Genomic DNA, 17809 nt, shown 5'->3' with positions numbered 1-17809 from the left:
GCTTGTGATTGGTCGCGTCGCGGTCACATGGGCGACGCGACCAATCACAAGCCATGACGTCACGGGAGGCAGGAGACACGCGCATTTTTAAAATTACGTCACGGCTTGTGATTGGTTGCGTGCCGCCCATGTGACCGCGACGCGACCAATCACAGCAAGCCGTGACGTAATTTCAGGTCCTGATGCCTATTTCTGCATTCAGGACCTGAAATTACGTGACGTAATTTTAAAAATGCGCGCGTCTCCTGCCTCCCGTGACGTCACGGCTTGTGATTGGTCGCGTCGCCACATGGGCGGCACGCGACCAATCACAAGCCGTGACGTCACGGAAGGAAGTAAAAGCGCGCATTTTAAGCAAACAACGCTGCCGGTTCCCTCGGTAAGGTCCAGGCTGCGTCGGAGAGGTGAGTATAGCAATATTTTTTATTTTAATTCTTTATTTTACACATTAATATGGATCCCAGGGCCTGAAGGAGAGTTTCCTCTCCTTCAGACCCTGGGAACCATCAGGAATACCGTCCGATACTTGAGTCCCATTGACTTGTATTGGTATCGGGTATCGGTATCGGATTAGATCCGATACTTTGCCGGTATCGGCCGATACTTTCCGATACCGATACTTTCAAGTATCGGACGGTATCGCTCAACACTACGCATAAGTCAAGAGATGAATAGGATAATGATACGCTTTCTGTTTTCCATAGTTAGAGGGAGGGGACGGAGGAAGCAACCATGAGTGTTACCCCGTCACCAACACAACATGGACTTGGAACTCATGGAAGCACCCGACACATGAGCACCTTCTTGATGCACTATGTTCAACATGATGCCAGTATTCTTAGAGTTAGAAATACTGTTGACTACTGGGTTGCCACTCTGTTAGATCCACGGTACAAGAGTAAATTTAGCCAGATGCTTCCAATCCTGGAAAGGGCTCGCGCATGCTGGAGTATCGAAATACGCTTGTAGACAATCTTAAGAGTGATTTTCCCCAAGACAGCAGTGAGGCACACAGTGTGCATCCCAGTTGAAGATGTCCAACCCCGGGAACATCAAGTCGTCATCGCCAAAACATCAGCAGCAGCAGCAGTGTAAGTGGCGTAAGCAATTTCTGTGAGTTGTTTAACACATTTTTTTAAACCAGCCCGTGCACCAGCAAAAGAGAGTACAAGTTTGTCACATTGTGAATGACTGGAGAGGATGGTCCAGGAGTATCTGGAGCTCAATATCAATGCCATCAAGGGGGGTTTGGACCATTGACATTTTTTCTTCAAAAATGGAAGAGTGGCCTGAGCTCACCTGTCACGCTTTCAAGGTTTTGTCATGTCCAGCAGTCAGCGTTCTCTCAGAACATGTTTTCAACGCTGCTGTTGGTGTCCTGATGGAAAAGGGCATCCAGCTGTCCCTGCAAGGTGTAGACCACCTAACTTTCATTCAAATGAACAAGTCATGGATCTCCGATGACTTTTGCACCCCAGTCGCACATTGGGCAGACTAGGCGGTGGTGTCATTTTTACTGTCATGTATTGATTTTGCATTATTGCAGTCTTTGCCATCTTTGTGGTGTCTTTTGTGCCTGCTGTTGATACTGCTGCTGATGTTACAAACAATTTTTTAAAATGTGGAGACTTCAAGATTGGTTTTCATCTAGTGGGTTGCCTATGGTGGAAGGTGTGTCAGAGGCCTATTATACTGTTCCCACTCTGTGGAAATTGATGCCACTTTAGTAGTGTGTGACAATTATGTTTTGAAATGTGGAGACTCCAAGTTTGGTCTCCATCAGGTGGGTTGACTGTGGTGGAAGGTGTGTCAGAGGCCTATTATATTGTTTCTACTCTGTGGAAATTGATGCCACTAAAGTTCTGTGTGACAATTATTTTTTTGAAATGTGGAGAGTCAGACTCCAAGTTGGATCTCTATCTGGTGGGTTTCCAGTGTAAGAACGTCTCCAAGACAGGCAGGCCTGCACTTACTTTCAGTCAACTACCTGTGTTACTATTCTTACATTTTTCAATCAATAGTAGTTTATAAAACTGAGGTCTGTGCCATCTGAGTGTAGCTGGAATTAAAAAAAAAAAATTAGAGGTGTTGCATGAGGTGTAAGGTCTCCCAGCTAAGAAGGCTTACACCACTCGCTTAACCACCAGGACCTCATTAAAACTTCAATTCCAAGCTGTAAATGCTGGGCCAGAGCCTGATACCTCAAGCATGGCCCCTGGCTGACTGCTGTTGTGCCATTATAACAGGTTCTACTGTGGGTCAATTGATCAGTCAACTATCTGTGTTACTATTCTTACATTTTTCTATCAATAGCAGTCTATAAAACTCATGTTTGTGCCATCTGAGTGTGGCTGGAATAAAAAAAAAAAAATTGGAGGTGCTGCATGAGGTGTGAGGTCTCCCACCTAAGAAGGCTTATACTGCTCATTTAACCAATAGATCCTCACTAAAACTTCCAATTCCAAGCTGTAAATGCTGGGCCAGAGCCTGATACCTCATGCAAGCTCCATGTCTGACTGCTGCTGTGCCATTTGCGAATTCCTACTGTAGGTCAATTGATGCCACTTTTCCTGGTGTCTGCCCCTAATTTTAGATGTTTGGGAAGCTTTTTGTCACCCCTTAAGGTGTTGCCTATGCGTTTGGTTTTTGCCTCCCATTGAACCTAATGGGGTTTTGGCGAACGGATGTCCATTCGTTAAATCCAAACCAAGCCGAACCTTGAACGGTTTGCTCATCTTAACTAATAAACTACCATTATACCATCATGCTATCAGTATACATGGTGTCAACTTGGGTTAGTTCCACCTTAGACTAAACAATAGACACCTTGACTCACTGTAGGGCTGAAGGATTCTAAGGATTAAAGTATAATTTATCATTTATTTTGACAGTTGAAACTGGTTTTGGCTATGTTCACTCCTCATGTTTGCCTTATGCTCATGGTACAGGTCTGGAAATTCTCCCTGTGTATAAGTCACAGGTGTCCATAATGTTTAGTCAAGATCATGCCATATATCTAGGCAGTATATGTTGGTACTGTATACTGTGGTTATCACTGCAGCCTTGCAGCGCTGGAGTCCTGGGTTCAAGCCCCACCCTGGACAACATCTGCTAAGAGTTTGTATGTTCTCCCCGTGTTTGAGTGGGTTTCCTCCGGGTTCTCCGGTTTCCTCTCACATTCCAAAGATATACTGATAGGGAATTTAGATTGTGAGCCCCAGCGGGGACAGCGATGATAATGTGTGCAACCTGTAAAGCGCTGCGGAATATCTTAGCGCTATATAAAAATAAAGATTATTATTATTACTGTATTGAAGAGTAAAACAATTTGATGCAAATCAAGATTGTTTTGAATTTTTAGGAATTTGCTAAACCCCACAAATTTGAGCAATTTGTTATTCGCCTTTGTGCACATTATAGAACATTGAATTAACCAGGGAATAACAAGGGAATAATCACATGAGGGTGGGCCTCATCATAAAGCCTTGCAGCTATCACATCACATGGTATAACAGAGCCAATTAGGACGAACGATCATAGCTTGTATACAAATACAAGAAGCATGAAATGCAGCCATTTTATGGTGAATCTGGATAGGACATCAAAACTAACCATAAAGATAAGGGAAAAAAACATAAAACAATGAAGAAACTGCACAGATAGATGTGGCATCACAGCAGTGAAGATTAGTGTGTGAGGAAAAGAAAATAGTTCCATATACATTTTTTTCAGGGATATTGGATGCTTTTGAATACATTTGATACACAGTGAATTAGGAAAATTCACTGAAGGTAGAAAATTAGAATTTCAAAAAAATTGCTCAATTCTAATGGTACATATTTTTCAATACAAGAGAATTCTTCAAACATATGTCTATTGCATTGTATATAGTATAAAATCTATATATGCAACTGTCTGGCATAGAGCTGCGCATGTTCAGTCTATAAGTAAAGATGAGGAAGTCAATAGCAACCAAATGTGGGTAAACCATGAAATGTGAAAAGAACTTCAAAGATATCATCCTAGTTCTCAGGGCTGGATGATGCCCCCTTCTGCTCCACCACCTTAAAATGGGCAAAAGTTTAGGCACTCTTGGAGAAACTTTGACTAAGGTTTCAGACATTAATTAGCCTGTCAGGGTTATGGCCTGTTCACTATCATCGTCAGGAAAGGCCAGGTGATCCAAATTTCCCAGCTTTATAAAAACCCAGCCTTCTCTGACCTTATGCAAAAAACAGCAGCCATGGTTTCTTCTAAGAAGCTGAAAATGGTGGAGGTATACAAGGCTACAAGAGGATAAAAAAAGCATTTTCAAGTTACCCTTTCCTTAGTTGAAAATGTAAGAAATGGCAGTTAACAGGAACAGTGGATGTCAATATAAGGTCTGGAAGACCAAGCACAATTTCAGTGTGAGCTGCTCACAGGATTGCTAGAGAGGCAAATCAGAGCCCCTACCCCTCCACCCCCTTGATGCAAAAGATCTTCAGAAAGATTTAGCAGACTCTGAAGTTGTGGTAAATTATTTTAGTTTTCAGAGACACTTGCACAAATATGGCCTTCTTGGAAGAGTCATCAGAAGAAAACCTCTCCTGTATCCTCACCATAAAATTCAGTGTCAGAAGTATGCAAAAGAACATCTAAACAAGCTAGATGCATTTTGGAAAGAAGTCCTGTGGACCGATTAGGATAAAATTGAACTCCTTGGCCACAACGTTCAAAGATATGTGTGGAGAAAAAAGGGCACAGAATTTCAGGAAAAGAACCTCTCACTAACCATTAAGCATGGGGGTGGATCAATCATGCTTTGGGGTTGTGTTGCAGAAAATGACACAGGGAATATTTCAAGGGGAGAAGGAAGAATGGATTCAATGAAATTTCAACAAATTCTTGAACATACATGGCCCACATACAGACACCCTACACAAGAAAACTGTCACCATTCCCATGTTATTTAGGTGTATCCATATAAATGGGCCACACAAAAAAGTTTGCCTTATCACTGAACATAATGCTCTGTGTAAACAGAGGGTCCTGTTCAAATATTTGTTTTGCCCATTCTGCAAATTCAGAGCGCCAATCTGGCATCAGTCGAACATCCTTTTGGCAGATATTAGCTACTCACAAATGGCACCCTTACAAAATCTAGCTGCTGCAGCATCTCAACGAGGATGACCCAGATAGGGGCGCTGAATTTTCAGAATGAGCAAAACAAAAATTGGAACAGAACCCTCTGTTTAAACAGAACATTATGTTCAGTGATGAGGCAAACTTTGGGTGGCCCATTTATATGGATACACCTAAATAACGCAAGTTGAATCCAAAATGGCGGCCATGGTCACCACCCCTCTTGAAAAGTTTCCCCCACCCCTATACTAATGTGCCACAAACAAGAAGTTGATATCACCAACCATTCCCATTTTATTTAGGTGTATCCATATACATGGCCCACCCTGTAGTATCATCTGTAAAAAAAGCTGAAGTTGAAAAGAGGATGGCTTCTCCAAATGGATAATGATCCTAAACACACGTCAAAATTTACAATAGACTACCTCAAAAGGTACAAGCTGAAGGTTTTACAAAGGCCCTCAAAGTCCTTGATCTGAACATCATTGAAAATCTGTGGTTAGACCTCAAAATAGCAGTGTATGCAAGACAACCCAAGAACCTCACAGAACTGGAAGAATTTTTCAGGGAAGAATGGATGAAAATCCCTCAAACAAGAATTGAAAGACTCTTGGCTGGCTACAAAAAGCATTTACAAGTGGTGATACTAGGTACTAACCATGCAAGGTGCCCAAACTCTTGCTTTGGCCCATTTTCCTTTTTGTAATTTTTAAAATGTAAAAAGATGATTTTTTGTGGTCTAAAATACAAAGGAAATGTTTTATCTTTAAAATTAGGCCTTTTAGAGATCATTTCATCTTCAACTTGCTCAATTGTTCACAACAATAATTTTGACCAGGGGTGCCCAACTGTTACATGCCACTTTAGATAAATAGATAGATAAATAGATAGATATGCGATAGATAGATAATAGATAGATAGATAGATAGATAGATAGATAGATAGATAGATAGATAGATAGATAGATTGTATATGGCAGCAATTTACAGCAATCTAACATTAAAGTCTCTATGGAAAAAACCTATGCCATGTCAGTCAAAATGAAGTGTCATCATAATGTCACCACTAAAAAATGCTAAGACGTCAAAAAATATTCTAACAAGCTAGACCTTGTTATTTTCTGCTGACTGCTAGACACTGGGGCAACAGGAAGAGACATGTGTCAACCCAAATAAAGCTAAAAAAAAGATACATGTGATAATCACACAAACAATTAAAAAGATTATATAACAAAAATGTGCAACAAAATATAAAGAGGTGATATTTGCTGACATTGATATAGTCATGACTAAGTAATTGCCTTACTTTTTTTTTAAGAATCAGGCAAAACAACCATCTGATCTCAATCTGCTCAAAAAAGCCTTTATCAATTACTACTGGCGTGCACTTTCTCTGTCACGGAAATTGCGCGTCGCTAATTGGTCACGGCCGGCTGAGCGTGAACAATCAGTGACAGGCACAGTCCGGCCACGAATTGGCCCCTCCCTACTCCCCTCCAGTCAGTGCCCCCTCCATACTCCCCTCCAGTCAGCGCCCACATAGCGTTTTAGCAGTCTGTTAAACGGACTGCGCTACAACACGGCATAACGCGGTGCAACGCAGTCCATTAACGCTGCCATTACCCCTGTGAGTGTGACCAACTTTTTACTATTGATGCTGCCTATGCAGCATCAATAGTATAAACATATAATGTTAAAAATAATTAAAAAAAACAAAAACATTATATTCTCACGTTCCGGTGTCCGCGGCAGCCTTTCCCGCTCCTCGTGACGCTCTGGTCCCAAGAATGCATTGCAGCAATGACTCCAGATAATGTAGCGGTCTCGCGAGACCGCTACATCATCACGGGGCTATGTTATATACTGCGTGGGCTGTGTTATATACTATATTGCTGCGCTATATACTATGTAGGCTGTGTTATATACTGCGTGGGCTGTGTTATATAATGTGTGGGCTGTGTTATATACTACGTCGCTGTGCTATATACTATTTAGGCTGTGCTATAAACTATGTGGGCTGTGCTATATACTACGTGGGCTGTGTTATATACTGCGTGGGCTGTGTTATATACTGTGTGGGCTGTGTTATATACTATGTGGGCTGTGCTATATACACTACGTGGGCTGTGTTATATACTGCGTGGGCTGTGTTATATATTACATCGCTGCGCTATATACTATGTAGGCTGTGCTATATACTAAGTGGCTGTGCAATATACTACGTGGCTGTGCTATATACTACGTGGCTATGTTATATACTGCATGGGCTGTGCTATATACTACGTAGGCTGTGCTATATACTACGTGGCTGTGCAATATACTATGTGACTGTGCTATATACTACATGGGCTGTGCTATATACACTACGTGGGTTGTGTTATGTACTGCGTAGGCTGTGCTATATACTACATGGCTGTGCAATATACTACATGGCTGTGCAATATACTACGTGGCTGTGCTATATACTACGTGGCTGTGCTATATACTATGTGGCTGTGCAACATACTACGTGGCTGTGCTATATACTATGTGGCTGTGTGATATACTGCGTGGGCGGTGTTGTATGCTACGTGGGCTGTGAGACTCTTTCGCCCGGGGCCCTCAAAAACCTGGAGCCGGCCCTGGCTTCACTGATTGGTCACGCCTGGCCAGCCGCGAACAATCAGCGACAGACGCAGTCCGGCTGTGAATCCCAGCCCTGCAGTGAGAATAAATCAGAAGACACTGCGGGGCTGGGATACACAGGCAGGGCGGCCGCACAGGCGCAGTCAGCTAGACTACATATGAGGACAGACGGGCAGCGCTCACTGCGCCTGCCCAAGGCAGGAGAAAAGAGCGCAGGCACCGGATCATTTCAAAACAGCGATGAGGAGGCGGCGCCCGGCGCCAAGAAGATTTGAGTGACGGCGGTGTGGCGTCTGCAGCAGGGGGGAAAGGCCTGCCTCCTTGACTGAAGAAAAGGTATTTGGGACTAATTACAAAACTGATTATTTCGGCAGTTACAGCACCCAGAACTAAAAGAGCCACCTTGTCAGAATGCAGCATTACTGCTGCACAAGGTGGCTCTTTTAGTTAAAAACGCCTGGGGGGGGGGTGACAGGTTCCCTTTAATATGCAAAAAATAATATTAGGTAAGAACTGTAATATTGTGATTAGCTGATTCAAGATCTAAACACAAAAGCTACGATTCTAGAAGAGGATTTATCAGCCAGTAATTGGCATGTGTGATCAGCAGACAGTACACCTTTAAGTCATAAAGTGTTTTTAATGATCAAAAACTAATCTCCCTTGGCCCCAGAACTAACCTAGACCTCACAGAAAGTAAATGTTCTCATGGGATAATGCAGCCTATTACACTGGATACAATAACACAATCCAATCTGACACTTCTACTCAGGTCACTACTCCGCATACATCTTGTGATTCAGGATATTATGCAACTAAACAGACTTCAAACATTTATCAAGCAATGAAATTTCCACTTCATAAGCTGAATAAAATACCAGATAAGCCTTTTGCTTTCCAGATGGAGCTGGAACTGGCCCAGGATGTACAATGACAACTGATATCAATAGGACTGAAACACAATATCTCCAGGAATGCCTGTCACTAATGCACCGCGAGGTTGGGGACTATACCGTCCTCTATAACTGACCACTAACTTCCCTGACAGTTTCTTATGTTTATTCATACATTGGTTTTTAGCTAGGTGGTCTACACACCCAAAGTCTTACCCAATTTCAGGGGTTCTCCTGGCTTGCCTTCCTTCTCCTCCGACATGAAGTGATGTCATGTTAAGCCTGGACACCTGTATGGAAAAATTCTCCATTATTTGCTATCAGATAAAACAATGGAAAGTGTCCCTAATTCCGGAAGGTCCATACACAACATTCAGGCACTCATACCATCATAAATGGGTGGAACTTGACAGAATGAAGCCAGGAGATGCCTACATATTGAAATAAAGTAATTCCATCTACATAATAGTTGACAGTGGCCCAGTGAAACCAGCACGAAAAATGTCTTATGAATCTCCATGGCAAACAGTACTTAATGAGGACCTGTTACCAAAAGTGACCGGTCTTTGCTCTTATTTTATTTCTACTGCTCTCTTCTGAGTATTCGGTTGTATGTTTGTTTTTAAATCTGCCATATTGTTTTTAAAGATATGGGTATTTTTATTTAGTGCACCCAATATGCAAATTTTTATGCTACTTTTTGCTAATATTATTATTATTACACCTACTACATATTGGAATAGGCTCTTGGAGATGGGAATACCCTTTAAGAGTCATTATAATCTACACCTTTTGTGCTTTTTTTCTACTAGGTGTTTCTACAGAATGACTTGCATGTAAATAAGGTGTTTATGTTTTCCTGTCATCTGCAGTGTAAAATGAATTTTTTTTTTCGATTTTCATTTTTTGATCTATTTTAATGGTTAGGACACATGAGGACAAATAACTAAGGTGACTTTTAGATCTCTTTTGTCAAGTGCGTCTGCAACACAAGATAATTGTGAATGATTGTTAAAAAAAAGGATGAAACGATCTTTTATGCTGCATAAAAAATCATTACTCTCGGTAGTGCATCGTCTTGTGTAAATAGGACTCACACAGATGAGAACAATGGCAGCCAAGGCACAGTGAGTGGTCGTGTATAGATTGCTCAGTGCGCAGCATTGACTTTTGGTCTGCCTGTTTAAACAGGCATTCTAATGACCGCCAAACGATAAAAGTTTGCCATTCGACAGTTTTATTCTGTTGTTGTGATTTATGGTCAGTCTTTGTAACCGGACCTTTAGTTGTCACACACATTCAGTAGAAGTGCTGGTTGTGTGTATTTATACGTGTGGGAAGCTGGTCCTGTTGTAAGGGAAATGGTGGCCAAAGTCCAACCCTGGTTGGTTTACTATGTTCTTTTGGAGTGAATGGGATAAGGTTTTTTCAAGAATCTATAGGTGATAATTAGTTTGTAAATTGTTTTTTAGCCCATACACAAGCTATAACCTAAGTATACTACAACCATTGCCCGTAAGCTACCATGACCGGATGCCACCTGAAGGACATCTAGAGGAAGGGTACTTTTCAGATCAAGGATTCAATGTATACTTTCTTTATAATGTGTGAAGAATATGCCTCTACATGCTAAGTCATAGAGTACTGGCCACGTAGTCCCTCTCATGTATAGGTTACCCAGAGGGCCATGGATTTCCTTATCATGTGTGGAATGGAGTATATTGTGCCACAGAGTCTAAACGTACATTATAGTAATGTAGTAAATGCACAAGCTATTAATAAACCAGGGTGAACTCTCTAGGAACTCGGTACGGACCGGAGTGCTGTCTGGTTGAAATCTATCCAGATATAAAGGCCTTGATTAGCATCTTCCCTTCCAGTCGTAGTGAAGATGAGACTTACTAAAGCAAAGTTGGTAAGTCTTTCACACAGGGACTAGCTTGTGTCACTGAGATCATGTATTCCTTAGTGACAGGAACACACAGCACCATATTGATTTCAATGGTGTAACTGATAGGGACTCCTCAGCCTCACATCACATTCATAGGCATCACCCGCCAACCAGCTTATGGGATCCTGATAGAATCAAGCATCTGCGGACACACACAGTATAGTAACTGTGATCTGCTAAGATACATAATATATATGTACAATATATATATATATATATATACTGCAAATATAGTGACATCTTAGTTCAATTAGCTCTAGAGATTGTCATCTTCTGGCTGGAATAGATGGTTGGCATACAAAGGACTATCACTCCAACACAATGAATTGCGCTGAAAACTTGCCAAAACTAGCTTATATTATTTTCCCACACCGCAAAATACATCACAGTGCAAAAAATTATATTCTGGGCCATGTGATCTCTAACAAGTCATCACATATAGCGTCCCTCACTATCAGAGACTCTAAGCCTAGTGCCCAGTACCTAAAAACATAACTTGTAGGCCATACCATTCTTCATGGCCATGGCTGCCATGCAATCTGGCAGTGCCTGCTCTTCAGTCTAGGGGCCATTTACATGTGGCTTTTCATGATTAAAGGTAAAAATGTTCTACATATATCTAATATTATGTTTATCTGACCAGTGAAAGATCCTAAAATCCATGATTATGAAGCGGGTTCCTCAAAATATCCAGGAATAGATGGGACCTTTTACTCTGGATGATGATCTCTCGAATAATTAATTGACCATGATCCCAGTCATTGTTCCATGCCATCCATGGTTAGCGACTGAAAGATCAGTGATCATTCGCTTGTCTATAGTTAATGGTATTAAAAACATAAAGGGTTTTTTCTGAACGCTGGCCACAAAACCCTCACGAATATTGCATTACATGAATGGGCTCTGATTTACTGCTGATGCAGGCAGAAAAGGACCCTTTACATTATCCTAATCAGAAGAGCCAATCTGGGAAGATCGTTTTGGTCACCTAAAGGGTTTTCCATGACTGACATGGAAGGGTTCTTAAAATATGACTGCACCGACACAGATCCTCCTTTATGAATTACATTTGTGGTGCTTTTGCTAATTATATCAGCCTAGATTCGTTAACATGACATACAACAGACCTTTTAGCTTCCACGTAATTGATACATCACAAGAAAGCTAATGGCTCACGTCTATCCTGAATGTAGCTAGGGAGCTAGGGATATAGGCCAGCTGGTGAAGATGGTTGGAAAACAGGACTAGGAGAACTTGGCTATATTTCTCCTTAAGGTGATGTGAAGACGTGAAACTGCATCAGATGTTTCTGCACTAAACACTTGTCTATTTTCAGGAATAACACAATGTACATATCGTGCATCGTTTGATGAGTTTTTACTTGCATTTTCGTTGTGTTTTTACTTGCGCTTTTGATACATTCTGTAGAATGGGTGAAAAACTCTGAATTGACATGTCGCAGACTTGAAAAAGTACAAGGGTAAAAAAAACAAAGTGCATGAGATTTCAGAAATCTCATTCATTGCGGCAAATCTGTAAAATGCAGCATTTTTTACGAACAAAAAAAAGCCCTAAGGGAATGTGTATTTTCCTGAAGTGTCTTGGTTTTTTGTGGCGGATCTGCCACTGTTTTTGTTCTCACATTTTCAAGTATATGTAAGAATGAACATCACTTCTACTAACCTCTTGAAGGTTTCCAAACCCTGAAGTAGCTAAAAGAAGTGACATCAATTGGAATTTGTGCACAGCAATGTCATTTTCACATTGCTGTGCATTATGTCATTTTTTCCAACGCTTTTGCTGTGATTTTTTAGGCAGATTTAGGGCTGATTCTGCCTGAAAAAAGATATTGTGTGCACAAACCCTACGGAACAAATATCATATGGAAAGTTATCAGGAAAGTTTTTTCCAATAACATAAACTAAACCAGTGACGGGCAAGAATAACAATTTCCAGGATGCCGTCACTGCCTGCACTTCAGAACCACTGATACAGGTTTTTGACACCTATATGAAATATTACTCTCTATCTACATAAGGATTACAGACGTCCTGATCTGCCATTGACGTCCATAGTGTCACTGTGTATGTATGTAACAGCCGAGTCAGATTTCTATTGTAGTTTTGCATCGTCATCAGGACTGAATTATTACCAGCAATCTATGAGACATTTATGCCATCAGATTACATTACTTTAATGACTCCAAAAGAAAGTATAGCTGCAAGTCTCCATTAATGAAAGGTTATACAGCAATGTTTTGTGAGGTTTTTGATGTCTGGGATATAAAAATATAGCTTTTTCCCACTGGATTATGAATGCATATGGGGAATAGGGTACTGGCAGAGGCTGATGAAATGTACGTCATGTGTATATACAATAGATAAGTCATGGGGAAAACAGTAATAAATCTCTGGAGATAGGAATAAAGCGTATGACGATAATTTTAGACCACCATTCAATGCTATTTCTATAAATTATATCGGGCAACACTAGGTTTGTGTGAGTCTAATCTGATGGCATTTACCACTATTATCACTTGTACATACTGAAATGGCCTGAAATCTGTCATGTGTATAGCGGTGAAACTGCTGAAGGACACTTCTATAACACAGGTGTGGAGTGACCACCTTGATCCAGTCTGATTGATGTGTGAACCTTTATGAATAAATCACTGGCTTACCTATTAAAGGGTACTTCAGCTGAAAACATATAGACTATCCATTACATAGGAGACATATGTTAGATAGTTGGAAGTTTGACTACCAGGACATCTGCAATTAAAACTTAGAAGGCCCCATGGTGGGAAGTTTCTATTGATCAGCCACCTAGCAATTGTGGAAGGGCCAAAGGGTTGGATCCCTGCAAATGTGAGATAGCTGTAGGTTTGACTACTTGGATCATCTGCAACTAAACTTAGAAGTCCCCACGGTGAGAAGTTTGTATGGGTCAACCACCTAGCTATATAGTGATTGTGAAGGGGCCAAAGGGTTGGACCCCTGCAAATGTTAGATAGCTGTAGGTTTAACTACTTGGATCATCTGCAACTAAACTTAGAAGTCCCAACGATAAGAAGTTTGTATGCTCAGCCACCTAGCTATATAGCAATTATGGAGGGGGCAAAGGGTTGGACCCCTGAAAAGGTTAGAGAGATGTAGGTTTGACTACTTGGATCATTTGCAACTAAACTTGGAAGTCCCCATGGTGAGACGTTTGTATGGGTCAACCACCTAGCTATGTAGCGATTGTGGAGGGGCCAAAGGGTTGTACTGCTAACATGTGTTAGATAGTTTTAAGTTGGACTACGGGACCCATCTCTAACTAAAACTAAGAAGTCCCCATGTTGATAAATTTGCATGGATCAGTTGTCTAGTTATACAGGGATTAAGGATGACCCGAAGGGTTGGACACCACTGATTGAACATTTTCCACATATTAAATGGATGGATAATGAATGTTTTCTGCTGGAATACATCTCCAATGAGACTAATACAGTTAGTCCTCGGGTTACAACGGTCTCAAGTTACATCGTTTCGTGGTTACAATGCTTTATACGATGCCTCATTCCGACTTACACGGTTTTGCGTCGTAAGTCGAACTACATGCAACTACGTGCAGTGGCAGAAGAATAGAGTCCAGTACTGTACACTGTACCCGGTTACACGAGGAAAATGAATCTCCTGCACACCATAACACCCTAATTATGTAGGGTACTATGTTAGGATAGGTGTTTGGATAGGCTAAGTATTTGCAGTACTGTACTGTTATTATGGTACAGTACTGTATGAATGTATGGTCCGACTTGCATCGAAATTCGGTTTACGATGCTGTGTAAGAACGGATCAACGTCGTAAGTCGAGGACTACCTGTACATTAAAAAACTTGGTGTTGTTTGCAGATTCTAAGAAAATGTGAGGCACATTGGAACTTTTTCTAGTTTATGGAGCAGATTTGACCTCCGAGAAATGTAGCACTAAGTGAACTCTGAGCTCAGGACTTGTATTACATGTGATCTGTGAGAAGCTGTTCTCTGCTTTTATATAGTCTCTGCGCACATATAATGAAGCCTTTTATTACCAGAAGTCATCAGTCTTATGGTAGCTCGCACATGACCTATGTATGCCTCTTAAATGCCTTTTCTTCTAACCTATAGGATTCCTGTGTAGGTCGCCTGTGCATTAAAATGTGACCAATCTCTTTAAGCCATTTTTTAACCATTTCATCAGGAGGGGAAGCCAGCGTCTGTCATTATGCTGTGTTTGCTGGTGGAGCTATGTTGATCTTGTATTATTTTGATATTAAAAAAGCCTTACAGGGCATTAGAGCTAGGTAGCAGTGTATTGCACATGATCCCTAAAGCTGTATTACGCTGCACATGATCTTTAAGCACTCATGCTTTGAATGTCATTTAGAAGCTGCTCATGGTCTCTGGTTGCACTTGCTGTGCCAGGAGGAGGGTGCGTGGCTGGTGCTTTGTACTGACGGCCCGGCTGCACAGTGCCTACTGAAAGCTGTCACACGTCTATTAGTCATAATAAAGATAGCCCATGAATGCTGTCACACTGATCAGCCCATGAGATAGTGAGTTAGTTTACGTAAAAATACAGTATATCGTTCTATGCAGAGTTGTCAACCTGTTTATTTCTTTCTACCTGGACAACTTTCCCAAACTCCTGCTCGCATTGGCAGTGCTCACTGTAAGATGGTAGTAACTACAATCACAAGGATTTGAACAAGCTCCTCCAGCTCAAGACTGCCAACCGTACATAAATTCCAGGACAGTCCGTAAAAATAGGGCACTTTTTTGCCCTGTCAGTACCATAATTTGAAGGCTCCCATGATTTTTTTTTAAAGCTGAAGAAGCTTATGCAGATTATTTTGACTGTAATCATCATTATTTTACAGTTTATAATGAATGCAGCTGATGTCTTCATCTCATAATTGCGGGCTGTAGACATGGATCACTTATAATCATAATGATTTATTATGGGTTTCCAATATGGCCTTAAAAAATATCGCCTGTCCATGAATTTTTGATAAGCCGTCCTGAAAAAAAAAAAAAAGTTACGTTGACAACCCTGCTTCAGTTTCCCAAAAAATTTAAAAATCGTTAAGTTTTATTTTATCACGAACATTGGAAAAAAACGCCCCCTATTGCGAATTGTCTGAGAACTTAAGGACGGACGGCAATGATGAAGGTTGCATGATGCATGTTAATAGAAATTTTGGTCCTGCGATGCTAACACAAATATGACACATGAATAAGGTGCACTATATCACTCCACAAACTTTCATACCACTTTCTCTCGTAAGGAGCAGTCAAGACTGAAACGTAGCAACCTGCCGTCCCCAAGATAGTAGTTGTTTCCAATCTGTGGCTCTCCAGATGTTACAAACTTCCACTTCTGGAATACTGGCAAAACTTTCAAGTCGTTGCTGGGAATTGTAGTTTTGCAACATCTAAAGAGCCGAAGGATGGAAACAACTTTTTTCCAGGAATGGTTAAAAGGACCACTCTTACCTTGACGTTGGTATGGTGTCACCACAATCCTACAAGCTGCTGCGCTCCTCACATTCACTTGTATCTCCAAGTCGAGTGATGGAAGTAATAAGGGAATAAAAATGAAGCTGTGTAAAAGGTTTAGATCCTGTTGTTCATGGAAGTAGCTTCAGTAGAAGAGCAAGCAGGACCAGCTGCTACTGAGTTAGTAAGGGAAGCCCACCGATATCCTTATACTACTGTTCTGTCTGTGGTGGCTAGTGACTCGGACACTTGGGATACTAGGAGAAGGAGTAGTACAGCAGGGTGAGGACACACAGACGGAGAAGCATCAGGGTGTATAGGAAAGACAGCACAACCCTGGGAAAGCTGCACACTACAGCTTTGCTATTGAGACTCCTGTGCTTTCACATTTAATAGTGACATGAGTCTGCCTCCCTTCACTATTCCCTCCCTTCTTGAGTTACATTGCTAGGAAGGAGTGGCCTGGGCAGGGCTGGGGGGTAGTGACATGGGCACAGCTCCTGGTTCGTCTCTATTGCTCATTTAATATATAAAGGGATCTAGATATAAAGCCTGTAGAGTCACTGATGGGACCCCAGGCTTCCTTACTACTTCTTCAGACTTTTTACTACAGCTAGAAGTTGTATCAGTTCTGGATCAATGCTCCAAGTGTTTCTTCTTCCCTTTCCTCCTCCCTTGGCAATCTAGTATTTATTAACCATGAATTATTTAGTGTGGGTGCCGGGAGGGATGGAGGAGGTGGTGTTGGGGGGAGCCAGGAAGTTTCTCTGCTACCTGACATCGGTGTCACCTGTTTGTGAGGTCACAAAGCAAGGATGCAAGGTGACACGGTGCCAATGCTTCATGGTGCAGTCACTTATTGCTTCACTCTTTCCCTGTATATTTGCTTCTTCCTGATATTGAAGCAGATGGCACTTTTCAGCACACACCTCTATTTCATCTTTAGGGACTTAGGTGTCAAAATACTGAGCGGGTAGTGCCAACTGTTGGTGTTGCTAGGAGACAGTGTGTCTTTATGAAGTCACACGGTAAGGATACATGGTAAGGTAGTAGTGAGTGCTGTTTACTAATAGATCACTTTGTGCTTACTTTTTATTTCAACATGACCATACAGCCATTATTGAAGAATTGGGCACACAATACTTTCTTAAAGAGGCTTTCCAATTTTATACAAAAATATCTAATTGCTGTATAAATAGCACATTCTACAACTTTCAGTTCCTTTCCATTTTCAAGATTTTTTTGTGCTACACAGCCCATTCCCCACACGGATCCATTGTAGTGAAGTACCACACAGATACACTCCAGCGAAGTTCATTGCAGATACATTGTAGTGAAGTGCCACATGGATACATTGTAGTGAAGTGCCATATGGATACATTGTAGTGAAGTGCCACACAGATACACTGTAGTGAAGTGCCACACGGATATACTGTAGTGAAGTGCCACACAGATACATTGTAGTGAAGTGCCACATGGATACATTGTAGTGAAGTGCCACACAGATACATTGTAGTGAAGTGCCACATGGATACATTGTAGTGAAGTGCCACACAGATACATTGTAGTGAAGTGCCACATGGATACATTGTAGTGAAGTGCCACACAGATACATTGTAGTGAAGTGCCACACGGATACATTGTAGTGAAGTGCCACACGGATACATTGTAGTGAAGTGCCACACGGATACATTGT

General features: G+C 41.4%; 1 protein-coding gene across 12 annotated transcripts in view; it reads right to left on the bottom strand.

Moving 5' to 3' along the window:
* SLC4A4 (solute carrier family 4 member 4) overlaps positions 1-16847 on the bottom strand; it is a 375082-nt gene extending 358235 nt beyond the window's left edge. For 5 of the 12 annotated variants that reach the window (XM_077276720.1, XM_077276727.1, XM_077276735.1 and 2 more), the window contains exons 1-2: positions 16111-16846; positions 8858-8931 (exon numbers count right to left, since the gene is read on the bottom strand). In XM_077276720.1, coding sequence (XP_077132835.1) covers positions 8858-8916 — 59 coding nt within the window. In that variant the 5' untranslated portion in view covers positions 8917-8931; positions 16111-16846. Of the gene's footprint in view, positions 1-8857; positions 8932-16110 lie in introns of all 12 variants that reach the window. The other 7 variants (XM_077276780.1, XM_077276789.1, XM_077276764.1 and 4 more) reach the window with 3 other exon arrangements.
* Positions 16848-17809: the final 962 nt, after the last annotated feature.

The sequence above is a fragment of the Ranitomeya variabilis genome, chromosome 1, assembly GCF_051348905.1.
Source record: "Ranitomeya variabilis isolate aRanVar5 chromosome 1, aRanVar5.hap1, whole genome shotgun sequence".
Lineage (NCBI taxonomy): Eukaryota > Metazoa > Chordata > Amphibia > Anura > Dendrobatidae > Ranitomeya > Ranitomeya variabilis.
Note: the sequence above shows the minus strand (reverse complement) of the source record. Positions and strands in the feature narration are given on the sequence as shown.